The sequence below is a fragment of the Onychomys torridus genome, chromosome 15, assembly GCF_903995425.1.
Source record: "Onychomys torridus chromosome 15, mOncTor1.1, whole genome shotgun sequence".
In the NCBI taxonomy this organism is placed as follows: Eukaryota; Metazoa; Chordata; class Mammalia; order Rodentia; family Cricetidae; genus Onychomys; species Onychomys torridus.
Window position 1 is genome coordinate 17,220,998 of NC_050457.1, and position 27,125 is coordinate 17,248,122.

General features: G+C 46.8%; 2 protein-coding genes across 2 annotated transcripts in view; one reads left to right on the forward strand and one right to left on the reverse strand.

The window, feature by feature from the left end:
* Positions 1–3,406: 3,406 nt before the first annotated feature.
* Positions 3,407–18,717, reverse strand: Bhmt2 (betaine--homocysteine S-methyltransferase 2). The gene is made up of 8 exons (XM_036207492.1): positions 18,685–18,717; positions 17,101–17,233; positions 15,132–15,223; positions 12,446–12,637; positions 9,891–10,038; positions 9,345–9,527; positions 8,399–8,627; positions 3,407–3,488 (listed from the first exon to the last, which is right to left on the reverse strand). The coding sequence occupies exons 1-8, from the start codon at positions 18,715–18,717 to the stop codon at positions 3,407–3,409; spliced, it is 1,092 nt and encodes a 363-aa protein (XP_036063385.1).
* A 181-nt stretch (positions 18,718–18,898) lies between these two features.
* Dmgdh (dimethylglycine dehydrogenase) overlaps positions 18,899–27,125 on the forward strand; it is a 74,026-nt gene continuing 65,799 nt past the window's right edge. Inside the window, exons 1-2 of the mRNA XM_036207389.1 lie at positions 18,899–18,984; positions 22,707–22,875. Coding sequence (XP_036063282.1) covers positions 18,899–18,984; positions 22,707–22,875 — 255 coding nt within the window. The remainder of the gene's footprint in view (positions 18,985–22,706; positions 22,876–27,125) is intronic.

A 27,125-nucleotide genomic window follows, 5' to 3' on the forward strand; every position in this document is an offset into this window, starting at 1 on the left:
AACTGTGATCCAATCACTATATATGCTTTTCAGTCTTTCCACATAGGAAATCAATCCTTTAGAAATGTTTGCAGCCAGGTGTGCTCCCATATATTTGGAATCTCAGTATTTATAAAGTTGAAGCAGAAGAATCAGTAATTCAAAGCTGGCCTGGACCACACAATGAGGCTCTGTCTCAAAACATTTTTTTTTAATCACTTTAATTTGTGGCTTGGAGGTGTAGCTCAGTGGTAGGGTGCCTGGTTAGCATGTGCAAAGCCGTGTGTTCAATCTGGAGCACATGGGTCCTAATGGTGTACCTGTTTGTCTCCTGGGAGCTTTATGAACGTTAGTGACACCAACATCTTAGGCAAGGCCACTGAACCTCTACACCCGAAGTGAGACCTTCCTGTTTAATGACACGAGATGACTTTTGTCCCATCAATAATGTTCCAACTACACATCACCAAAGCAAAACAACACACACAACCAGGTTATCCAACAGTCTTCTTGACCCAATTTCTACTGGCTGTGTACTGTTTCGTTAAGGGAGCACACAGCATGGGTTGCTCAGATCAGTCTCTGGGCCTCCCTCCTCATGTCTTGTCACTTCTGAACATCTTCAACTCCTGGTCCTCAGGACTGTTCCTATTCACGTCCTTCAAGCTGTGGCATTCCTGCGCTCACATTCTGGACAATACACTTCACTTCCATTTTTGCAACTGTCAATCTGCAAAGCTGATCCACAGCTTACGCTTTCTTCAGGTCTAAATGAGCTAGTCTTTGTTAATTTGAGTCTCTGCTGATTTTCCTTTTTTACAGGTTGATGGATCTAGATTTAAAAATGCGTCTTTACCATCTACCCTATGTTACTTGTTTTTGTAAATTTGTTATGTTATTTCTGTACTGAATGCCACAGAACTAGATGAAAGGGCTGTGGAGACCCAGAAGGGACAGCCCCGCCCCCCCATACCCCCCCCCCCAGTGTGGCCTCTCCACTCTCCACTCTCGCTCTTCTGGAAGTACCACACACTTCCCTCTTCACATGACTTCAGTATAACCAGGGAGGGGCTACAGGGTGGGAAGTCCATGCTGGAGTGTAGGTTCAATCTCAGTCGCCAACACAGGAGAAGCTTTGGTCCAGGGTGAGCCAGCAGGAGGATGAGGAGACTGCAAACCTGCTCACGCGGCCACTGTATAATGGGCAATGCGTGCCTAGCACATGGCAGTCACTGTTTTAAGTACCGTATTATCTCATTTAGTCCTCATAGCACCTCAGTGAAGATGCTTCCATTGTCCCCTTCATGTCACAGAAGAGGATATTGACAGAAAAGTTAAGTGACTATCACACAGACGGGACAGGACAAATGATGTCTTGAAAGCTCTTGGTTTAAAGAATCTGAGGAAAAGGAGGCCCAGGGAAACCTAACAGCTATCTTTAAAAAATTATTGAGAAAGGGGATCTATCTATCTATCTATCTATCTATCTATCTATCTATCTATCTATCATCTATCCATCTATCAATCATCTATCTATCTATCTACCATCTTTCTATCCATCATCTATTTAGCGCATGTGTGTGAGCCTGAGTGAGTTTTTGTATACCATTTGTGTGCAAGAGCCTGCAGAATCAAGAAGAGAGCATAAGATCCCCTGAAACTGGATCAACAGGCAATTGTGAGCCTCCACATGGGCACTGGGAACCGAACTTAGGTCTTCTGTAAAGGTAGTGCCTACTTTCAACCCCTGAGCCATCTTTTCAGGCCTCCTGAAGCTATCTTTACCTTGGAAGAATTAGCAAGTGAAAAAAGACAGTTGTTCTAGGGAAACTCAAAGCCTGGTGTTTGGACCAAGTGAAGGTCGTAGTGAGCAGACTTCTTGTTATGGTGGAGGCTCTTCCTAAGAATGAGACCTATCCTAAGAAGTAGGTGACCTTGAGAAGTGTCGAGGCTCCAGTGAACGGGTGCTGGCTGGAGAGGTTTGCAAAGAGAGTTGGTTGGGCATTTCATCACTTAGATGGGTCACCCTCAAAGACTCCAAAGGCCTGGATGGGATTAGAGATAAATCACTCTCTAACTGCATCAGATGGCATTCTGCTAAGTGATAATGGTGAATGAATCCCAGGTTGTTAGCATCACAGAAACAACCACATCTGGGCTGAAGGGTTGATTCAGTTGTAAGAAAGTGGATAAAAATGACCTTAAACTCCAGGCTTTACCTTTTGTGAGGCACTGAAAGAGAGAGATTTGAAGACTTCAAACACAAAGACATGTTAAAGATATAAGGAAGTGGAAGCCTCAATTCAAGCATTACAAAAAATAAAAGCAACAGCTGTGTGCATGCAGAGGTAGTTGAGGGTTCCATATCTACAGCACGTGGGCTCAAATGTCACGTCACTCCCACATGTGTGACCTTGGCAAGTACAGTGGCCTCACAGGACTGTTTCCTTGCCTGTAAACTGCTGAGCTAACAATGAGACTTACCCCAGTTTTAACCCTGAGACTGTGTAGCCACAAGAGTAGCGGACAAAGCTAGAAGGTGTAACGGATACTTGATATCTTCATTCCAAAGAGGGCCTATGAAGTTTAAGACACTCAAATTCTAGCCAAGGAAAATAATTTGTGATTTTACTAATTGTCACACATTGCTACATTGTTGTGGAAAAAGAGAAAAGTGGACACACTGTCAGTGTACAACACAACTGTGAATCAAGAAAGTATTACAACAAGATGGACTTGAACTCTGACTTCTGAAAAGGTTTTGCGGGGTTCAGCTGTTTGACTTTAATCAACAAGCATTTCATTGAGCATTGGTGATGATGTTATGCACGATGCTAAATAAAGAGGAATGTAAGCAGCATGTGATATGGTTCTGAGCTCCAGTAGCTTATAAGCTGGCTGTGTTTCCTCTTTGAAAGCAAAGCACCAAGATTTTAATAATCTTGCCGTCACTCACAACAGTTTTGACATGTCTTCTACTGAGACGTGTTTGTAGTTACAATAGAAATCACTTGAGAAAAGCATGCCAATTGCTAGTTCAGAGCCCTGCTTCCTCTTCCTCAAGCATCTAGCCCAGACATCTGAATTATTCACTAAGATAGCTTCTTGCTGGCTTCTGATGATTTAAGAATGTCAGATCCACCCCGAGAGCCAACTCTGGCCATGCCTGATGACCTTCACATGGATGCACTGCGGCATTACTAGTCAGAGTGTACTTGAGGAGGGGGGACAGGTCCCGGTGCCTCCACATCCCCACAGCATCTGGAGAGCATGCTCAGGAGGGACGTGTTGCTTGAACTGAAGGGACAGTAGCTCACCGATGCTCAGCAGCTGGAAGAACAGGTCAGGCTGAGGACAGCAGCAGGAAGACAGGGCTTGAGGCCATTTTTTTCTGTTCTGCCATTTAAGAGTTTTCTTTCCTTGCTTCTTATGCATCTGGCTTTGACAGCGAAGGACAGAAAGGTCTGCCTGAAGCTGGCAGCAGATTCTCCCAGTATTCCCGTCTAGCCCTGGGTTTGGAAGATATGCACCGTTAAGGAAAAGATCCATACTCACTTTATAAATTCTGTATGGTGTGTGTGTGTGTGTGTGTGTGTGTGTGTGTGTGTGTGTGTTAGAGAGGGGGATGAAGAGGGGGAGGAAGGGAGGGAAGAAGAGAGAGAGACAGAGAGAGAGCTAAAACAAAACTTTTGTTTTAACATACAGTCAGAAGAATTCTCTATATTCACACCAGTGGCTTTCTCACAATTTTTAAGTGTAGTATATATGTGTGTGGTAATATTTTATTTGTGCTGAAATGTGGTGATATTTTATTTGTGGGTTAATAAATAAAGCTTGCCTGGAGATCAGGGGGGAAAGGCCAACCATTTTAAGTAAACAAAGAAGTCAGGTAGGACATGCCCTTAATCCCTTAGAAGGCAGGATCTGTGAGTGTTCAAGGCCACACTAGGGAACAAGAGCCAAGCATGGTGACACACGCCTTTATCCCAGTACCAGCCATAGAGACCTGGAGGTCTATATAGACAGACAGTGACAGAGCTGTGTAGGAAGAGGAAGTGAGGTAGCTGTGCTAAGAGCCAATGGAGAGGGCAGAAAAGCCTGTGTAGACAGGAAGTCGCTCTCCTTGGAAGCTGTGAGTTAGTTAGGTGAGGTTAGCTGGTGACTTTCCATATTTCCCTGCTCTCTCTAAAGATTTAGTCCAAATTTCTGGCTCTGTGTTTTTTATTTAACAAAACCATTTAGAAATTCATCTACACATGTGTGTATTTGTGCTCACATGCACATGTGTGTGTGTACACACAGAGGTCAGCTGTCTCCCTCAGTTGCCCTGTGCCTTATCTTTGGAGACGAGTCTCTGGTTAAATGTGAAGCTTAGGAGTTTGACTAATTTAGCTGGCCATGAGCTTCAGGGATCCACCTTTCTCCCCAGCACTGGGACTGCAGATGTGCACTGCTGTGCTTGCCTTTACATTTGTGTTCTGGGGATGCGAACTCAGGCCCTCACCACTTTCATGGCTCAGTTACTGACTGAGCCATCTCTCCAGGCTGGTTTCCACACTAATCCTCTTACTCATCACTAGGCTTCAAGGCCTCCTTCCAGAACAACGTATTTCAGTTACAGGACTTTTTGTTACTACTTACATTTCATCCTGAAACGTCCCGTAGAATCCTCCTAACTCAACTCAGTATTTTAGTGAACTGAGGAGGTTGTGGAAATAGTTTTAAATGTAACAAGAATAAAGAATAATTCTTCAACAAAAGTAACCAAGAACAGAGTACAAATGACCTTGTGAGGCTTTGTTCCTTGTTTTTGTGTATAGGATTCCTGGTCACAGACTTCAGTGTTAAATATATTCTTACAGCTTCCCTCACTTGACTTAAAACATGAAAAGGGTTAATATTTTTAGATGATATAACGTCAGAACACTTGGTTTATAATGACCTGTGAATCACAACTTTCTACAAACATTAGTAGGTTTGGAAGTTCAGGGTGCAAAGGGTACTTTAGTCTCTAGACTGATGTTTCAATCTTGTTGGCTTACTACTTTGAAGGATGCACAGGGGATGGCAGCTAAAATAAACTATTTTCACTTATTTAACCTTGCAATCATCACCACACTGTCCTTCCTTTGTCTTTGAATTACATTTAGTCCGTTTTTATGAATTACACCTGTGGAAACCATCTTCTCTGACAGACACCCACAGAAAGGTCTGGCAATGATTCCCTGCCTTCAGATCTCACCAAGTTGGACAAAGAAGATGTATTCACTACATAACATCAGTGAGTAAACAGGACACCAGGAGAAGGTGACTCAAGTCATGACCAGCCTCTAGGAAATGTAAAGGAGATGGCATTGCATTGATACAGCAAGAAAGAATATACAGACACGTAGGAAGACAGAACAAGGTTCATGGGGCCCTGAGTGAAATTGTAACATATAGTATAATTTAGAATCAGGAAGAACTCAGAGAAGATGGAGGCCTGTGATTTTTCTTTCAACAATGAAAGAGGAAGTTAATTAGAAATTGACTAGAAACCAGATGTTACACAAAGAATGCCAGTCCAATCATGAAGCCAATTTACATCTGGTGAGAATCTGGATGATTGATGAAATGTAAGAGGGGAGAATCCACCAGACCCTGATGCGTGGAGCATTCCCCTTCAAGTGGTTCAAAGTTTGCAAAGTGGGACCATTGCTTTTCCCTGTGGTTCCAGCAGAGCACTGTGTTCTGAGGAGACTGTCGCACAGTTGAACATTGAAATGGAAGTGTGAAGGCACCAAGAGATGAGACATGACAGGTGTCAAAGGGGAGCCTTCCCATGGTCACTCCCCGGAAGTCTCAAAGGATGGCTAAGAACTTGTCACACCCACAAGACACCACACTGGAAAATGAGTCACCAAAGAACAAAGGGTCAACATCTGCTCAGGAGCTAAGAAGGTCAGGCCACCACACACTGTGCATGAGAGCCAGAGCATGGGCCTGGCCCCAGAACCACCAGAAGGACAATGGGACCCCAAACAGGGCATCTCCAGGGTGACCTGCTGGGAAAGCAGGAAGCTGGGTGGAGGAAGTAGCAGTCCAAGAGAATGCCAGACCAGAGTTTGCAAGGAAGACTGAAGAATCTGTCCCATGCTTGTGGAGATCTGCCAGGCTCAAGAGGGCTGCCTCTAGGGGAATAATCCAGTAATGAGAAGATTTCCTTTCCGTCCTCTGTCTGTTTTCTTTTTACTCCATATATAATACATGTATATGAGTGCTCTGTTTTTAATGTACACCAGAAGAGGGCATCAGATCCCATTGCAGATGGTTGTAAACCACCATGTGGGTGCTGGGAATTGAACTCGGGACCTTTGAAAGAGCAGCCAGTGCCCTTAACCGCTGAGCCATCTCTCTGTCCGCTCCCTCCTTTAGAAGGCTTTGGCAGACAAAAGAAGTTTTAAGTTTGAAACGTGTTTTGAGTCTTGATTCTGTGTGGGGCTGAACTCTTAATTGCTAAATTGAGACTGTTCCCTAAGAACGCAGTCTTGGGGCATGTCAGTGTGTTCACTTTGTACCTTCAAAGAAAGGAATTTACTCACCGAGTAGGTTTAAGAGATAGGACAGAAAACATGTGATGATATGTCATGAGTCCTGCTGCTTGAACGACAACTGTAACAATATTGTAAATGCCATTCTCTGGCTTCATATTTTAGAAGCAACCCGTAGATAAAGCCTGGAAGACTTAATTATGATTACAGAATAGGACACAGTGGTTAAAAATGTTAATAGTGTAACTTGAAGCAGCTGAAGGATGGGGCCAGGGAAATCACTCAGTCAGAAAAGTGTTTGCCAGGCAAGGATAAGGACAGACCCGAGTTCAAGTCTTAGCACCCACACAAAAAGCCAGGTCTAGTGGTGTGCATTTGTAATCTTGGTGCTGGGAGGCAGAGACAGGTGGGGCCCATGAACCAGCCAGCCTAATCTAATTGGCAAACTCCAGGCGCTAGTGAGAAACACTGTCAAAAACCAAGGTGGATAGCACCTGAGGTTGTTCAGAATAATTCTTACACCACACACACACACACACACACACACACACACACACACACACACACACGATGCAGGGAGATAGACCAAAAAGTAGAAGAGAGAAGGACAGTAGAGAGAAATAGGAGAGAATCAATTCTTACTTTATAGAGTTACTTCATACTGATGGATTAAGACATAGATAACTACATAGTAGGGAGAATACAGAGAACACTACTGTAATACATATATATATATATCCCAAAGGAGCTAGAAGGAAGGGGTTTGAATGTTTTTACCACAAAGAAATGGTAACTACTGGAGGAGATAAGCATTTTTTTTTTACCCTCACTTGGACATTATCCAGTGTGTACATGTGAAGAAACATCATGTGGCACCCATAAATATGTGTAATTTTTGTATCCATTAAAAATGTATTTTGAAACCTAATCCATATAATCACAAGAGTTGGGTCTTTGTGGGGTGTATAACTGAGTTACAAGGGTGGAGCCCTAGTTAATTCAATTAGTGGCCTTATCAAAGATAGTCCAGAGAGCTTGCCTTGACCCTTGTATTATGAAAGCCCTGTTGTGGGATATTTGTACGCTATATGAAAATGTGTGTTGGTTTAATAAAGAGCTGAATGGCCAATAGCTAGGTAAGAGGTACAGGTGAGACTTCCAGGCAGAGAAAGGAAGTAGAAGATGAATCTAAGCATGCAGGGAGATGTCAACGAGAGGGACATGGAAGAAATCTGACATACAGAATGAAAGAAAGGTAAAAAGCCACAAGGCAAAACATAGATTAATATAAATGGGTTAATTTAAGCCATAAGAGCTAGTGGGACAAGCCTAAGCTAAGGCCGAGCTTTCACAATTTATTGTAACTCTCTGTGTCATTATTTGGGAGCTGGCCGGCAGGACAGAGAAAGACTCATTACAGAGCCCCCAGCAAAATGCCACTATCCTTGAGAAAGTGGACCTTCACCAAACACTGCATCTACCGGCAGCTTGATTCTGGACTTCTGAACTGGATGAGAAACACATTTCTGTTTTGTTTGTTTGTTTGTTTGTTTGTTTGTTTGAGATAGGGTCTCATTCTGTAGCTGTGGCTGGCCTGGATCTTGCTATGTAAAGGCCAGGCTGGCCTTGCACTCACAGGAAATCTGCATGCCTTTGTGTTGTGAGTGCTTTGGTTGAGCTACAGGACACCACTCCTACATTTCTGTTGTTTATAAGCCAGGCAGTTGATGCTGTTTTGTTACAGCAGCCTGAGTAGAGCAGGAGTCCCTGGGAATGGGGCAGGGGCGGCTTGCACTGTGTGAGTTCCTTTGGCTTGTACACGCATCATGTTTACAGCAATACATAGAAGAGGTTAGGGGAATTAAGAGTGCCATTAAAGGCAACCCCACCTTGCTCTGATCCAGGGTTTGGTGTGCATGTCCAAACCACTGCCCCAGCTGCCATGTTTCTCTGAAGCCAGAGGCAAAAACCCCCTTTCCGGGGCCAGCTCCTCAGCAATCGCCCTGATGTGGTAGGGCTCAAATCCGCAGCAGCCGCCAATGTACCTGACCCCCAGGTTGTAGGCCTCTCTGGCATATTTTTGAATATCCCATCGGGTCGCAACTCTGGGTTCCAGGCCTGTAATACAATAGTTTCTGTTATCACTCTGCTGTGGGTAAACTGAGAAATGTGCCCCACGGGCGCATCTGTTTGAATACTTGATCCCCAGCTGTGGACTATTTGGAAATGTGCAGCTTTCATTGGAGGCAGGCCTTGAGGTTTGATTGGCACCTTGGCGTCCTGTCTTCATTCAGTTTCTTGACTGTGGAGGTCACGTGATCATCTACCGCATGCTCCTGCGGCCATGCCTTCCCACCTCGCTGGACTGCCTGCCCTGGACTCTGAGCTTCCCCGAAATTCCTTCTCAACAGGTATTTGGTGAAAAACAACCCGACAAGTGACCAATGCAGCTCATTTTCAAATGACAGATTCCCGGCTGGTTGGCCTTATTCTGCCAGCACCCCACCCGCACCCCAGTTTAAAAAAATATAGTGCTAGAAAGATTGTGCATCCTTTAGGTGACTTCTGTTTAGTTAGCACTAAAGGATTTTCTTTTTCTTATATGGCCTTATATTATAAAACTGTATCAATTTAGTCACAGTAAGAAACATAAGGTGGTGGTGACACACGACTTTAATCCCAGCGTTCGAGAGGCAGAGGCAGGCAGTTCTCTATGAGTTCAAGGCCAGCCTGAGCTACAGAGCGAGTTCCAGGACAGCCAAGGCTACACAGAGAAACCCTGTCTTTTTAAAAACCAAACCAAACCATAGGGACTTTACATGCACCTGAACTTACCAAAGGGATATTCTGGGAGGTCCACAAACCCTCCCTTGCCACAGTCAGGTGTGTGGAAGCCCAGGCATTGCACCATTAAATGAGCTTGCTGCCCAGAATCCCTGAGGCCCTCCTTCATGAGCTTCATGGTCTGCAGGCTGGTCCAGGGTCCGAATCGGCAGTTGACCCCAAGGATGTCTGCCCCTGTGCAAGGCAATAAAGAATAATTACAATTCATTTGTCTGTTCATTCTTTTTATAACAGAAGCTGAGCTGGCTGGGGTGCATGCCTGTCATTACAGCGTCTGAGAGAGCAGGAGGGTCACAAATTCAACACTGGCCTGGGCCACATTGATTAGAAATGGTTCGATCTCATTTCAAATCTGCCAACCAATCAACCAATCAACCAACCAATCAACCTTAGAAGCTAGTTTAGAGATTAGCTACCCTAGGATTTGTAGACAAGACCATTTCCTTCTTGTTCTGTTATTTCTCTGACAATATTAAGCAAATGCATTTCACAAGCAGCCAGTGCACCGCCCACCCATCTCATCATGGGCCACTTTACCTGCCTGTGCCAGCTTGACTGCACATTCTCCAGGGGTTACGTCATGCATGTCCCCCTCCGGCCCGATGCACATGGTCACAGCCACAGGTTTGCCCACTTCCCTCATGACTTCCACAGCCCACACAGCTTCTTCCACATGCTCAAAATACTAGGAGACAGCACTTTTTAAAGTTGGCCTCAAATAACAGTAGACTTTTGAATGGAAAAGCCCAAGTGTTGGGGAACTGTTATAAAAATGACCAGATCTATAATATGTGATACAGCCTGCTGAGGAATGAGTCTCTGACAGATTATGTGAAGAGCAGCTTTCTGAGTAAACATTTGAGTTCTGTACATGTTTTATTTAGGGATCAGTATATAGTGACATTGTGACTGTTAGTAAAACAAAAATCAAACAATTTAAAGGTTGTTTAAATATGTATATATGTGTTGAAACAGGCAATAGTGGCACATGCCTTTAATCCCAGCATTCAGGAAGCAGAGGCAGGAGGATCTCTGTGAGTTCGAGACCAGCCTGGTCTACAGAGCAAGTACCAGGACAGCCAGCGCTACACAGAGAAACCCTGTCTCTAAAAACAAAACAAAACAACAAAACAAAAACAAAACTTATCTATATATTTAACATAAAAATCTTGAAGGAACACACATTTTTTTGTCACCATTAGTCCAGTGTGCTATCCTTGTACCACCAAGCCACCTAGGAACAAACATTTTACTTATTGATTTGAGGATCATATTTTATGGAACTGGGGTTAGCTCTGAAAAATAATATTTTGTCATGCATTATTCTTCACAATGATGCCGTATCATTTCTGGTTAGGTATCCCAGTCGCTCCATGAAGCTGGAAGGGGAAAGTAGGAAGGTGTTCCTAGAAGCTTAGAGTGAGGCACAGAACAAGAGATGGAGCTACTGGGTGTCCTTGCTGATGGTGGCCAGGGTGTCCTTGCAGGGATGCTTCCCAGAATTCCCCTTTGGTACCACAATTAAAAGGGTGACCTAAACTAACTTGACAGGAGCCAATAGCAATCTCCCTGTTTCTTGTTTCCTTGCTCTTTTTCATTTTTTAAAAAAGATTTATTTATTTATTATGTATACAATATTCTGTCTGCATATATCCCTGCCAACCAGAAGAGAGCACCAGATCTCATTTCAGGTGGTTGTCAGCCACCACATGGTTGCTGGGAATTGAACTCAGGACCTTTGGAAGAATAGACGGTGCTCTTAACCACTGAGCCATCTCTCCAGCCCCCTTTTAAATTTTCAAGACAGGGTTTTTCTATGTAGCCTTGGCTGTCCTGGAACTCGCTGGCCTCGAACTCGGAGACGTGTCTGCCTCTGCCTCCTGAGTGCTGGGAATAAAGGTGTCTGCCACCAGGCATGGTTTCTTTCTTCACTATTGAAGGAAATTCTACAGAAGTCCGTTGAGGAATGAAAAGATAATGAAGGGAAGCTCGGAAAACAATAGCTTGTGTTCCTGCTCAGCTGGAGAACACTTAGGACAGTATTCCTGCAATCTGCATAGAGGAGTAGACTGCCCTGGGCCTTGAGCTGGTTTGTACCAGCAGACATAGTGATGAGGAGAAGACCTGGGTTGAGGGCTTGATCCCAGGCAGGAACAATGGGGAAGGGAAGGGAGAGAGTGTCCCTCATTGTCAGGGACCAATTGTTTGGCTTAGATATGAAATGTCCCTCAATAGGGTCATGTGGCTTGGCACTTAGCTGGTGGAGCCAGGCATTGAGCAGGCTTGGACTATGAGGGCTCTGACTTCATCAGTCAGATGTGGATGGATTCATAGCATCTTTGGAAATAGAACAAGGTGGGGTCTGGTAAGAGGAAGTAGGTCCTGGAGGTGTCCCTTTGAAGGCCATCTTGTCTCTGGCTCCTTCCTGCTGCCTCCTTCTTTTCCTGGTTGTCATGTCCCTCTCTGCCATGCCCTGTCCATCATGACTCCTGACCTAGAACAGAACCAGGTGACCAGAGCCTGCTGGCCAAGGCCCCCCAAAACTGTGAGCCCAAATGGTTTCTTCTTGAGTTGATCTTCTCAGGTATATGGCCCAGCAACAACAATAACAAAAATCTGACTCAATATATCAATCCTTTCTTTAAATGCCATGTACATGTGATAAGCTGAGGAGTAACAGAGAGGCAGTGAGAAAGGCCAGGATGGAGAAGACAGTTTCTCAGTGCTGAGTCTTGGTAGCAAGGTCCAGGTGAATCGGGGAAGCCATCTGCCTGCTAGGCTTTGCTCTCCCACTGGCTCCAATCTCCCCCTGCCCCCAGCACTTTGCAGCCTGGCCTCTCCTTTGGGAGGGGACGTGTCCCAAGCCACTGCCTCTTTTTCTTTTCTCACTGTCCTCCAAGTCAGCTACTATCATCACGTAAACCTCAGAAAGCAAAACCCGTACTGAGGCATGCCATGGGAAAACCCAGCGTGAAGATGGCAGAGTCTTGCCTGGAGTGCAGTGTATCAACCTAAACCTCCGACCATCCGTCCACAGGGAAGAAATGAGGACATAAAGCAGCCCTGTCCAGTCCCTCTCAGGCCAGCCTTACCTCTGCAATCAAGAAGTCCACCTTTTTCCTGACAAAAACGTCTAGCTGTAGTCGAAAAAGGTTTTTAATTCTGGTTTCATCCTTGTGGTATTTGTACAGCGATGTCTGGCAGAGGCAGCCTGCCACCAAAGCGTCCCCTCCGTCAGCCACTTCCCTGGCGAGGTCACAGGCAGCTGCATTTACGTCTTCCCACTGAGAGCAAGAGCAGAAACATGGGCCTGGTGTTTGAAACGCAAAATAAAGCAAGTCATGGAAGGAGCAACGAGCAAATCAGCCCTGCAAACTGTAGTTCAAGAAGACTTGACCATAATCTCCGTTGTTACCAGTGACTCCTGTGTGAGCCAGAGGCACGTGGGTAGGGGTGGGTGGGGGTGGGTGGGGGTGGGTGGGGGTGGGTGGGGTTACATGTTATTTTTTGACACGGGGTCTTTCACTGAGTCTGATTCTCACGGATTTAGCTAGATTGTCTGGCCAAAGAGCTCCGGGGAATTTGCCTGCCTCTGCCCCGTCCACCCCCAAACCTGGTGATGGGGTTACAAATATGCACCAATGTACCTGGCTTTTACGCGGGTTCTGGGAATCCAAGAACTCAGGTTTTGTGCTTTGACAGCAAGTGCTTTATTAACAGAGCCTTCTTCCCAGCCCCACCAGTGACGTTATACTTCCATTATTGTTACTATGCACACTGAATCTTTCAAACATAAATTTAGACTAATTGTGAAGTATAGTGCATTCCTTTATGATGATGATGATGATGTGTATAGGTATTTTACCTGCATGTATGTCTGTGTACCATGTGTGTCTCTGCCCTTGGAGGCCAGAAGAGAGCATCAGATCTCCACGGGTTAGAGCTACAAACAGTTGTGAGTTGCCATATGGGTACTGGGAATTGAACCCAGGTCCTCTGGAAGAACAAGTGCTCTTACCTGCTGAGCCATTTTTCAGTTCAACCACATTGGATTTTAATAACTTCATTTGTTCCCCTCTCATAAAGACCATTAGCTTCTTCAGAAGAGGGTCTAAGCCTCTTGTAGCAGTTTGAATATAAGTGGCTCCCATAAGCTCATAGGCAGTGGCACTATTGGGAGGTGTGGCCTTGTTGAAGTGGGTGTGGCCTTGTTGGAGGAAGTGTGTCACTGTGGGGGCGGGCTTTGAGGTCTTTTTTTACTTAAGCTTTTGCTCAGTGAGACAGTTGACTTCCTGTTGCCTTCTGATCAAGATGTAGCAAGCATCATGTCTGCCTGCACACTGCCATGATGTCCACCATGATGATAACAGACTAAACCTCTGAAACTGTAAGCCACCACCTCAGTTAAATGTTTGCTTTATAAAAGTTGCTGGGATCATGGTGTCTCTTCACAGCAATAGAAACCCTAACTAAGACACCTCTTTCTTACACCACCTTTCTATTGAGCAAAGAGAACACCATAATGAGAGTCCATGGATGTAACCATAAACATAGCACATATTGGTTCTCATTAAATGTGGGTTTCTCCAATGAACATGACCATCCATAACTGTCATTAACAGTTGGCTTTGCAAATGTTCCCCCGTTCTCCATCTCATCTGCTCCTCCTGGCAGATCTGAGCACAGCACTGATTATCATGTTTTTCCAGAGCTAAAGCCAATGTGCCATGCAGGAATTGTCTTACATGAGGTCGTAGGCAGTAGACAGAAAAGTTGAGGAGCAAGCCTGATTTTTGTCATCGGTAAGGCAGACAGTTCTAAGTTCCTCAGGTTGGTTAAGCGGCGGCACTCATGGCTGGCCACCACCCGAGGCAGCCATGCAGATGGATGTTGTGGTGGCGGGAGAATCCCGAGCCATGGTTACCTTTCTAGAGCTTTATTGGGAGAGAGAGGGAGAGAGGGAGAGAGGGAGAGAGGGAGAGAGACAGAGAGACAGAGAGACAGAGACAGAGAGAGAGACAGAGACAGAGAGAGAGAGAGACAGAGAGACAGAATACGGAAAGAGAGGACACAGAGAGAGCACACCTGCTTTTCAGGCTGGGATGCCGTTGCAGGCTGGTGATGAAATTAAGGACATAATCCTCACACCAGGGCCTCCCTGTCTCCAGGGATAAAAGAATACAGAATGAGGGGATAAAAAATGATCCAGCCACATGTTCTTTCTCCACCAAACACCTCTGAAGGGATGCCTCACCCTTCCCAAAGCCTGTTCTGTCTGGTCTTATCAGCTTCCACCTAAACTGACATTGTTCTGTGTGGTGGTTTGAAAGAAAATGGCCCCCAAAGGGGTGCTATTAGGAGGTGAGGGCTTGCCTGGAGGAAGTGTGTCACTGTGGGGGCGGGCTCTGAGGTCTCTTTGGCTCAAGCTTCCCTTGGTGTGACTGTTGATTGACTTCCTGTTGCCTCCAAGATAGAACACTCTCAGCTCCAGCACCACATCTGCCTACACACCACCATGTTCTCCATCATGATGATAATGGACTGAACCCCTGAAACCGTAAGAGAGCCGCCCCAAATAAATGTTTACTTTATGAGTTGCCAAGGTGTCTCTTCACAGCAATGAAAACCCTGACTAAGACATTCTGTTTCACACATGTGTGTGTGGAGTAGTGAGTTCACGTCTGGCAGCAAAGTGCAGAAACACAGGAGCCCAGTTCCACCCCCTCCCACGGGAAGGCTCTGTCCTTTGTAGCTGCTCCCTACCTGCACCCCAGTTACCTTGCTTTCCATGTTGTCCTCAGAGGCAGAAAAGGTGAACGTCTGCAAGACATCAGCTCCTGCTCTCAAGAATTCTGTGTGGAGCTGACGAACTGCCGAGCAATTGAAATTGCAATGATAAAATCAAACTCCAGATGCCTACATTCTCAGTAGCAGCCCCCCCCCCCCCCCCGGCGCTTTCTCCCCTCCCCACCAGACCCAATTTCAAACCCAGAACTGATAAAGCTACAGATTAAAGTCAGTAGTGTGACAAGACAACATGCACCATGGATCACCGCACAGAGTCCTGCTGACTGGCCTCCAGAGGGTTGCCCGCAGAGAATGAAGTCCGGCTAGCTCTGTGTCCCCTCAACCCTTGTCTAGAGTTTATCCACACAGCAATGTGTGAAGGGTGCCACTGGCCTTTTATCGCCAACATGGGAAGGGTAAAGCAGCTCACACACAGGGCTCTGCAGGCCTGTGTATGACACCCACAGCAGGCTGATTCAAGGGCGGCAAGTGTGAAGGACCCATGTGATAAGCAGCCCCAGCTGCCCCTAGCCTCTCAGAAAGTCAGCTCCCTGGGGATGGGCATGTAGCTTAGTTGGCAGAATGCTTCCTTAGCGAGAAAAAAGTCCTGGGTTTGATCTCCAGCATCCTGCAAGGCAGGTGTGATAGCTCACACCTGTAATCTCAGCACTCAGGTGGAGGCAGGGGGATCAGACCTTTGAGGTGATCCTTAGCTACAGAGCTAGCTTGAGGCCAGCCTAGGATGTCTGAGACCCTGTCTAGAAAAATAAAAAAGGAAGAAAAGAAACTCCTCCTCCACTACTTCTCTTCCCCCACCATCCCCCCCCCCACAGCTAATTTAATACATTCAGTTTAGCTGAAAGATCTTCCAAAAGTAAGAAAAAAATAAACAATTCCCAAGAGGCACCAGAGAAGCAAAGCTATTCTGTCCTCCAAAGAAAGCAGGTGTATGGGCAACCTGGGGAAATAACACTAATGGCCTCAGGGCTCTAAGGATGCCTGGGCAGCTCATGGGGGTAAACTGTCCTCACAGCTGGCCTATGTCCTGCCCCATGTGACAAACAAAGAAACAGATTCTCAAGAAGGTCAAGGGACTTGTCTAAGGTCACACAGCTGGTCTGGGGAAGAACCACTTAAGGACCCCAACTTTGTCTCGTACATTATATAAGCCTGAATGAAATCAGGTAGATTCAAGCCACACTTCCAGCGTGGGCCTGATCTCCCTTTTTATCTTTGGCCTTACGCCTCCCTTCCCAACACACACACACACACACACACACACACACACACACACACACACTCTAGGAAAGCAAGGGAAATCAATAAAGCCAAGCAGGTATAGTTAAAGCACCATTGTGATGTCACCAACCAATTGCAATGGTTTCTACTTCCAACTCTTTTATTTATATCTCCCCCCCAAGTCAGGAAGATGAAGGGGTGTTATTCCTTTCTCTGCACTCTGGTCCCCACAGTCTGGCTGTCTGCTCCATTAAGCTGGTGATGGCCATCAGCCATTATCACCATGGCCATGGGTGTTATCTACGTGCACAAGCTTCAGCAGGATGAATCCAAAGCAATTAACGGTTTTTGCTAACTTAAGAAAACTCTTGAATAGCCATAAGGAAAATTTCCAAGGAATAAACAGTGAAAAAAATATATTAACAATGCTTGTTCAAGAAAATATGAGTGCAGAGAGCAAGAGAGGAAGGGAGGGGTGGAGGGAGAGAGGGAGAAAGAGACAGAGACAGAGACAGACAGAAAGGAGGAGGAAAGAGAGGGAGACAGAAAGATAATTATCTCTGTGCTTCAGTCCACACACTGCCATGGCCTCCACCTCTTGGTAATTTTGCAAGGGAAACAGTTCTTAGGAAATGCTTGTTGTTACTCCTTGATTTTCTCTCGACGGTGTTGAAGCTAACTGTTACCTGCATACAGACTTCTGGATGATGTGGGCACTCACCTGCACTTGGATGCTCCACCACTGCTTCTGGAGTCCACAGCCCTGCCTTCACAAACCCTCTCTTCTCCAGAGCGAAGAGAAAGCCGCCGTCCCCAACCACAAGCTCCCCGCTGTCCAGACGGTCCAAAATGCCCTGGGGAAGAGACCAGAGACACTGGACTCTCTACACACCCGCTTTGCCTTTTAAAGCCATTTCCAATTTTAGGAATGTTGGTCTTGTGTTCTTCAGGCAGCAAATTCTGCTAAAATTATGTCTAAGAGTGTTTCAGAAGACATTGCAGCATGATTCCTGGCCAACCCAAGTACCTATTTTGTGCAGTTAAGGAGCTATGGATAGGTAGGTACTTTTTTTTTTCTCAATTGACACTTTCTGGGTCTAACTATACATGGTGCTGGAACTGAGTTCAGGTCCTCTGGAAGAGCAGCAAGGGCTCTTGACTTCTGGACCACCTCCCTGCCCAACATTTTAAATTCTCTATTTTTCTTCATCATCATTATAAAATGACTAGTTTATGGAACTCTGAACCTGGAGCAGCCTGTAGCCCATCCCTCCTTGTTGTCTCCACCACCTCACTTAATTCTAGTGCCAGCTTAGATGCAAAGGACCGGGAGAGTCAAACGCAGGGGACATGAACTCAGCAGGGGACATGAACTCAGCAATCCTGCCTGCTCGTTCACGCTCCTTTATTGGCAGTGCCCCTGCTGATCTGATGGTGAGGGCCTGGGGTGCCTTTACATTCCTTTTTTGAAGATATCAGCCCTGAAGCCTCTGGATTTACCCTCGGGGCTCAGGATGAGACTGTAGATCCTCAGAGGAGGCCATTTGCCCCATTGCAAGTGGGACACAGCTGTTAATGTCTGACTAACAACTTAGCAAGCGATTGAACCTGGACTGTGAACCTGGCACCGGTCACCGCTGTTCCCAGTTTCTTAGCATTTCCTACGACTACTGCCCCCAAGACTCTGAACTGCGTCTAGGTGGGCTGTTGGGGGTGGGTGGGTCCTGGGAGGCCCCTCCTCCAAGTTCATCATGCCTTTCTGGTTGGTTGGGATCCCCCAATGCTGTGGGAATGAAGCCAGTATCTGGTCGCCATGGGAGAAGGGCTAGCTATGGAACTGCCTTCTGAAGGCAGCAGAGGGGACTCCCACACCCACCCCTGTGACCTGCAAGGTGTCCTTGCTTCACCCAGGACTGGTTGATGCGCTTACAAAACATAAGAGAAACTGATAGGAACTCGTGTGTGAACCTCAGGAGCTATTGGTGCGCTCCCTTGAGCAAGAACAATGAGAGCCCCTGAGTCCAAAATCTTGACCTCAGGTCCCTCCTCTGCCCTGAACACGATCACGGACTCTGGGTACAGTCGCCTGACTTTGGGGCCTCAGTCCCTCCCGCCGCGCCGCCGTCCATACTGGGAATACCAGTAAATGCAGATACTCTGGGCTGGGTAAGGGCTCCATGAATGCTAATCCACTCGCGATCCGGTAAACTGAGGCTCTGGGCCGCCCAGCCGCGGTGGCGTAGGGGTTTGGCTGAAGCGGGATTCGAACTCCCCAGGAAAGGAAGAAGGCCTGGGCGACACTCACCTTCTTGGCCCGCGGGCCTCCGGCTGGTGCCATGTCTCCGCGACTGTGCAGGCGCGGGTCCTGGTGGCACCGGTCCCGGAGGAGCCGCGGTGCCCGAGCCCGCCCCTGGGTGGGAAGACCTCTCCCGCCCTCTGCCTCCTCCCCCTCTCCTCCCGCCCTCCCGCCTTAGGCCGCCGTCTGTGCTCGTCCATCCGTGCTCGGCCTCCCCTCCACCATGCTCCGCCCGGGCGCGCTGCGGCTGCGGGGTCTCCTGAAGTGGGGCTCCCCAGGGCGCCCGAGCTCCACCGGCTGCCGGGAAGGGTGAGTGCCCGCCGCCTGCAGGTGGGGAAGAGGGGCCTCCCAGGAACGGGCTGGGGTCCTCCTGGGATTCCCTACAACTACCAGGGGAAACTATCAGTCTCTCTGGCCCCAACCCCTGACCGGTCAGCAGTGGGCAGTTGTGAGGATGTCTGCATGAGCCTGTCTCCTGTGCTCAAACAGCTGGATGCTGTTTCTGCAATGTGGTGGTTGTTATCATCACTGTTTTGTTTTCAATGATTAATATGTCTTCAAGCTTATTCTATTCCAGGGCGTATTGGTTTGCCTTATTCTTTTTAATGGCTGCATAGTTTTTCATTTGATCAATATTCTATAACATATTTAAGCAGCAGCGTACTCATGAACAATTAGACTGCTTCGGGTTTGTAGAGCAGAGAACGTGAACCTGACTCTTTTTTGTTTGTTTGTTTTGTTTGTTTTGTTTTGTTTTTCTTTTCTTTTGTTTTTCGAGACAGGGTTTCTCTGTAGCTTTGGAGTCTGTCCTGGAATTCACTCTGTAGCCAGGGCTGGTCTCGAACTCACAGAGACCCACCTGCCTCTGCCTCCCGAGTGCTGGGATTAAAGGCGTGCGCCACCGCCTAGCAAACCTGACATTTTTAATGCACTTGTGGTTTTGGCAAATACGACGGTCTGTTTTGTTTTTTTAAAATCATTTTTTTTTAAGGAAAAAAAAAAGTTAGGTCATTGAAAGCTCGAAAGACAGCATCAAACTTGCCCAAAGACAGCTATTCGGATAAGAACCGGATGCTCCTCGGGTGGTGGCTTGTTTCCCGTGTCTTCCTTGGCTCCCAGAGTAGGGTTGTGAAACTGCAGAAGTGAGATGGCGTTTTCCTGTAGTATCTGTGTGCATGTACAAGAGCAGGACAGCATCTTTGACTTTCCTGTCCTGACGTCATTCCTGACGTCACCCACGGTGGCAAGGTGAGGTCTCTACCCACAGAGTCACTCAACAAACATTATTAGGAACTGACTCCGCTCGTATTTTACCCCCATGGTGTGCTAGGGCTGCTTTTGAGTCGCATCTAGCCTTCCTTTATTGGCAGATTTTGACATGGCGCCTGTGGTGTGCAGGCTTGCTCCCGGTTCTGGGAATACAAGGCCCACAGAATGGCAGTTCGGGCAGACACAGCAGCTGCTGGCTGAGCACAGGTTCCTCATCAGCAAAGACAGGATGCTAATCCTGCTCTGCCTGGCTTACAAGGGCGCTGCAAACCCCAAGGGAAGGAACGCACAAGAGAGACTGGTGAGCTGCAAAGGCATCACAATTGGGAGACTGCGCCCAACACGGAAGGAGATAGAATGTTGTTGACCTTGGGTTAAGTTGTTTAAAACTGATTAGACAAATACAGTGTAACATTAAAGGCTTTTTAAAATGTGTGTGGGAGTGCTTATATTCATATGGCATATGCATCTATTCTGAAAGGTTGAGTTATCACAATTGACATTCCTCTTCTAAGAACTGTAAGGCAGACTGACTGGCAGTGGTGGCAAAAGCCGGAAGTCCCAGCACTCAGGAGGCTGAGGCAGGATGTCAACCTCAAAGCCATCGCAGGCTGTAGAAGTGAGACCTTGTCTCAAAAACCAACCCGGAACAACAACCGCAAAAGAGAGTTCTATGAATTCCTTCTACAAGCTTAACAACTTTTCTGTCAGTCTGAAATTGTGTGTCTGAATACAAAGTCACACCCCATGTCGTCAAACCTGTGTGGAAAATGTGAGTTTTATCTGACAAACTCTGAGGGCAGATTAGAATTTAGACAAGATGCTCAACAATTTAATATTCATCAGATAAGCATATCATCTTTTCCCAAATAAGGTGTGATTAGACAAGCACAGCAGTTACTATCATGTCGGTCCGAGGGAAGGTTCCAGACTGCTTTTTTCTCACTTTGAAACTTATCCTTACACTGGTGGTGGTGGCACACCCCTTTATTCCCAGCACTCAGGCAGCAGAGGCAGGCAGATCTTTAAATTCGAGGCTAGCCTGGTCTACAGAGCAAGTTCCAGGACAGCTGAGGGCTACACAGAGAAACCCTGCTTGAAACAAAACAAAACAACAACAAAACCTTATCCTTAAAATGACAACTTTTGGTTTGGTATCACCAAATATACCATGGAGAATCTTCCCAGAGTTCTTATTAATTCATTGTGACTTCTATGTTAGACTCTAATGTAATAAAGAGACTGGTGACCAGGAAAGAATTAAGGAATTAGTACATCACATTCTTTGGTCCTGCTTCTCAGGACCGACTGAGTGTATCTTGTGTTAGGGGAGCCAGATGCATCCTTGAGGCCCCTCCATGTGCAGCCTCAGTGGCCTTTCAGTGCCCAGCCCTTCCCTGTGCTGACTGCCCACAGCTGCCTCTGCAGCCTGGGAGCTTTCATGCCCCGCCCCTTTATCCTTCCTCATCCAGCCCCATCATGCCTTCCTGTTGATGGCTGCTCCTGCAACCCGTACCTTCCCTCAAAGAGTGCTTCGTAGCTCTAATGTCCACAGTTCTAGTTCACTTGCTTGACCTCCTGGCTCTGCTGTGAGCGTCAGAGCTCAGAGGCTCTGTGTGTCCAGTCCGAGAAATGCAGGAAGCATGTGATAAATAAAAGAGGAAATTTACTGAAGGAAATGAGGTGATGACCAACAAGCCCCTCTACCCTAAGAGCAATGGCAATGCCAGAACGCCATCCTTTAGGGACCTGTGTAGGAAAGTCATGCCAGGAGAGGGCTGGGAATAAGTCATGGAAGTTATCAGATGTGTTCACTGGACATACATATGGGATGTGGGCACTGGGAGGGAGCTGAGACCAGTGACGAATATGATACTGTCCCTGCCTTCAAAAAGCTCACAGGGCAGCCAGGAAAAACATTCTGCAAACCGATGACTAGAGAAGCCAGAAGAGGAGGATACTTCTCCATCCATCTCCCTTCAGCTTGGGGAGCCCTAGAGAGAAGAGGAGGAAGACTAGGGATTTTATAAGACTAACATCAATAGGCATGTGTGGGGGTGCGGGCATGTGCAGCCCAGAGGTTGGGTGCCTTCATCAGCTGCTCTCCAAACTGTTTTTTTGAGACAGAGTCTCTCACTGATTAGACCAGGAAGACTGGCCAGCAAGACACAGGGATCCTCTTGTCTTTGCTTCACCAGAGCTGAGATTTCAGGTGGGGGCCACATGCCCAACTTGGTTTGCATGGATCCTGAGGATTGAACTTGGGCCCTCATGCTTGAAAAGCAAGCACTTTACCAGCTGAGCCCCAGCCCCAGAATGTGGGTGGTATTTTTTTTTTTGGTGGGTGGGTGGGGCCTTTTTGTTTGTTGAGACAGGGTTTCTCTGTTTAATCCTGGCTGTCCTGGAACTCACTCTGTAGACCAGGCTGGCCTCGAACTCACAGAGATCCACCTGCCTCTGCCTCCCGAGTGTCGGGATTAAAGGCGTGCACCACCACCCCCCTGCCAGAATGTGTTTTTTAATGAGAAAAAAGATACCTAGATTGAGAATGGAGCATCCACTGCCACCGGCTACTGCTCATTTCCTGAGCCACATTCAGTGCAGGTTGCCTAGTCAGGGTTCAGATGCCCCAGGTTTCTTCGTGCGATTTGCAGCCTGTAGGTGTGAAGTTCTCGAGACAGGCAAGCAAGGGAATCGGACAGACGCAAACAGGACCTGCTATCTGCTAGCGAGTCACCACTGTTAAAAACACTGTCTTCCAGACAGGAAGTCCCACCCTCCCCCCAAGAATGGAAGGACACGGCAGAGACGGTGATCATTGGAGGCGGCTGTGTGGGCGTGAGTCTGGCTTATCATCTGGCCAAGGCAGGGATGAAAGATGTGGTCCTGCTGGAGAAATCGGAGCTCACAGCCGGCTCTACCTGGCACGCAGTAAGGAACACCCCCAACTGTACACCAGTTCCGCCCATTCACAACTCTCTTCAGAGTATGGGATCCCCTCACCTCACCAGAAAGTGTCTTGTTACCTGACTGGTGCACTTCCAGGAAGTGGGAAATGGTTATTTAGATATCCTTTATGTTGGACATGTGGATTCTGGATTCTGATCCCGGCTTTGCCATTTTCCACCCTGGTAACTTCCAGAAAGTTCCTCCAGTTCCCATTTTCTGATGCATTCTATTTTCTGAGTTGGTTTTGTTTTGTATTTTTGTGACAGAGTCTCACCCTGTAGTCAGCATAAGTCATTGTTCTAGTGAAGCAGGATGCCTGGGCTGAACTGGAGAATGACCTAGGTAAAGGCCCTGGATTGACATGGTTTTCATATCACCAGGAGCTACTCCTGAGTCAGTGAGGGATAGGAAAGGAAGATTCTAAGATATGATTGTCAATGTGCTATCTATCTATCTATCTATCTATCTATCTATCTATCTATCCATCCATCCATCCCCCTCCCTCCCTCCCTTCTTTCCTTCCTTCCTTCCTTCCTTCCTTCCTTCTTTCTTTCTTTTTTCTTTCTTTTTTTCTTTCTTTCTTTCTTTCTTTCTTTCTTTCTTTCTTTCTTTCTTTCCATCCATATTTGGAGAACTTGGTCTCATTGGCCATCTTTTTCTGTAATCAGTTTTCCTGTGTTGAGGAGAGGAAAGAGGAACTCTCTCCTAAGGCCTCTTCATGCTCAGCACACACTCAAAGCTCGGGCCAGGTGTCTAGATAAGAATGGTTGTCAAAGCTGCGTGCTGGTGGACAGTGCCACCCAGATTCAAGCTCAGTTGGCTACAGTCTCTAATTCCACTGGTCAGCCAGTGCTCCCAGAAAAATAGCATCAAGTCTAGCTCCTCTTCCTCCAACCCCTCATCCTCAGTGTATATGCAGGGGGATGGGCATTCCATCACTTCCCTATAGCAGTCTTCCCAGCACAGGCGTCTCCTTTCACTGGTTCCCACTGCCGTCCTCACGCCTGCAGAAGCTCTGGCACTCTAGGCTTGTCTCACATCTCTAAACTAGATTTTCTGTGTAGACGTCATGTTGTCCTTCTAAAAGCAAGTCTACCACCTCTAATTTTTCCTTAGTGTGAGCCTTAGGGTCACTATTGATGTGATGAGACACCATGTTTAAAAGCAACTTGGGGAGGAAAGAGTTTATTTCACTCACAGTTTCATGTAACAGTTCATCATCAAATGCAGTTGGGCAGGAACTCAAGCAGAGCAGGAACCTCAAGGCAGGAGCTGATGCAGCGGCCTTGGAGGGATGCTGCTTATTGGCTTGCTCCTCATGGCTTGCTCAGCCTGCTTTCTTATAGAACCCAAGGCCAAGGATGGCACCATCCACAAGGGGCTGGGCCCTCTCCTGTCAATCACTAGCTAAGAAATTGCCCTATAGTCTTGCCTACAGCCCTGTCTTGTGGAGACATTTTCTCAATCGATGTTCCCTCCTCTATAGCCTGTGTCAAATTGAAAGAAAACTAGCCAGCACAGTATACATTTTGTCATCACTCAAGACAGAAGGATTATGTTAGGGCACCATGGTCAGTCCAAGAAGTGAGGACACAAGAGTCCTTTCCTCCTGGATCTAGTCTCGGGTACAGAGAACACTCAGAGAGGGACCTGAGACTTAAAGAAAAGAGAAGCTAGAAGTCCAGAATGCAGAAGGAGCAGCTAGGCAGACAGCTACAGAAGAGACACCAAACAGCGTAGAAAACAGGGCACAGGGGGCTTAGAGGTCAACCAGGCAAGAATCTTTAGACAGAGGCAAATGGTACTTCCACTGCCTCACACTCCTGACTGCTAAGTGCAGCAGGCAGACACACACTGAAGTGGAATGGCTTATTTGTTCCCTGACAGCGATTTGGTATGGCTTACATTTCAGAGTAGAGTATAGGATTGCCCGAGATTTCACTAGCTGTCCCACTAAATACAAGGTCCACACTTTGGCCTGAAGTCTGTAAGACAAGCAGGTGAAGATTTGAAGATGAAGATGATAGTCCCTTATGTGAAGTTAACTGTGTGAAATATTTTTTCCCTAAGAGATAGCAAAATAGTGGGGAAAGTACCCCCCTACCTGGTCCCCTAGACAAGGCAGTGAGCAGAGCCAAACAGGGAATGATTGTGTACTCGGGGTGGAGTCAGACAGCAGCAGCTAGGTGATTTGTGCCCCTTGGAATAAGGGACAGGGCAGGACCTGTCCTAGGATCTGGTTCTGGGAGCTTTTACAAGTCCACGAGCCTTCTCTGTAAGGAATGACATCAGGAAGTTCCACATGCCAAGAATGTTCAGCCCAGACATATCTGGGAACAGATTGGGAGTGTGCAAAGTTGGAGCACCAGCTAAATGGACTTCTGAGAATGAAGGCGGCATCCCTGGAGATCCCTGGGATCCATATGTTTTCAGTGATGTAAGTGTCCGTAAGGAACAGGAAGTGAGGGCTGGAGGTCAGCACAGCCTGAGACCGAATGTTCAAAGTGCAGTCAAGTCTGCAGATCCTGAGGTCTTGCTCACTCACTTTCATCAGTATACAAGAAGTAGCATCAGAGGTGGTTTTGGAGAGTAGGGTCCTCCACTTCCCCAAGAATGATATCACAGCACAATCTTTAAGAGATCCCAGGCTGGAAGACCTAAGATAGAAGATAATCTAGAACTTTCCACTTATTTACATACATAAGAAAGAAATTACACTTTACTAATACAAGTAGCATCTGATGTGATTGACATATTGTTTTTTGGTTTTTTTTTTTTACCCCGAGAGAGAATTTTTCTCTGTGTAGTTTTGGTGCCTGTCCTGGATCTTGCTCTGTAGACCGGTCTGGCCTTGAACTCACAGAGATCCGCCTGGCTCTGCCTCCCGAGTGCTGAGATCAAAGGCATGTGCCATCTCTGCACAGCATGACATATTGCTTAAGACCTCAAGATTCTCTGGGGGCAGGTTGGCCTGCATGATGGGCTCACCTTGGCTCTTTCTTTGATTGCTATGTGAGGCCATCACTGTGACTAGCTTTGCTGAGACTTTAGTATAGTTTGTGAGGAGGAGAAGAGGACTTGTTTGAGGTCGAGAGCATCACACTCTGGAAAGATTTGTTACCTGGCAATGATGAAAAGAGGTGGTGAATTTTAAACACGTATTTCTTTTACAAATAGGCAAGTGTTCTGAATATGTTGATCTTTAGGAATCCAGCGGATGTGGGTGGTTTCTCTGTAGCAGTTACATGGGTTTTAAAAGCTATGTCTGGGGGTGTGGATTAGGTAGAGGGCTTGCCTAGGAGTAAGTGCAAAGCTCCAGACTTGATCCCTAGCACTAGAAAAAAATAGGTGAGCTTTAAAAAAGGTGATGCTTTAAAGAGGGCGGTAGCTGGCTTGCAAGGCAGCCCTGTTGGGAAGAGAGCATGCTCAAAAGGGATAGTTAGAAATGTAGATATTATTGTTAGATTTTCTAGACTAAATGATATCCCTGGGGGTGGGGTGGTGTCTCTCCTCTGTGAGAAATACAGTTTTTAACCTGTTAAAAAAAATTTTTTTTTGATAAAGAATTCCAGTAGGATTTGTTCCCATGCATTTAAAATACAAAGAGCATGATACTTTCCAGGTTGTAGCAAGAACAGAGAGACAAGAACATGGTAGTCAGCAGTCACCAGCAACCTTTGTATAGGTGGGTGCAGTCACAGGTGCTTGAAATGGAAGAGGAGATTTAAAACACAGAGAACACTGCTTCCATTTGGGTCCGTGCAGGACTGAGAGGCATCTGTTGCTGTCTTAGCCTCTGAAGTCAGTCTCAAGCACAGGAGGCCTAGGAAGAATGCTAATCCTATGTGTCAAGTTGACAGACTGGAGAATCACCTGGAAGACAAACATCTGGGCACATCTGTGAGGGCGTGGCTAGATTGTGTTAATCGAGGTGGGAAGCCCCACCTGACTGTGGGGAGCATCATGCCATGGGCCAGGGTCCCCAGCTGAAAGGAAAGGAGAAGGAGCACTCAGACCCAGCATTCACCCCTCAGAGAGCTGCTTCCTGAGGGCAGATGCAGCTGCTGCCTTCACTCCCCTCCCCCCTTCCCCCACCCCTGCTTCTGTGCCTTCCACACCATGATGGACTGTAATCCTCATACTGGAAGGCAAAATAGACCTTTTCTTCCTCAAGTGGCTTCCCGTTTGGTATTTGCTCCCAACAACAAGAAACTAATGCACAGGGAGATTGA

Excerpts from the sequence above, each read along its gene's own strand:
- Bhmt2 (XM_036207492.1), bottom strand. The coding sequence starts at position 18,717 with ATGGCACCAGCCGGAGGCCCGCGGGCCAAGAAG. Across the intron at positions 15,224-17,100 it reads GGTGGAGCATCCAAGTGCAG|TTCGTCAGCTCCACACAGAA; the intron begins GTGAGTGCCCAC and ends ATTGCTCGGCAG. Across the intron at positions 9,528-9,890 it reads AGTCAAGCTGGCACAGGCAG|GGGCAGACATCCTTGGGGTC; the intron begins GTAAAGTGGCCC and ends TGCCTTGCACAG.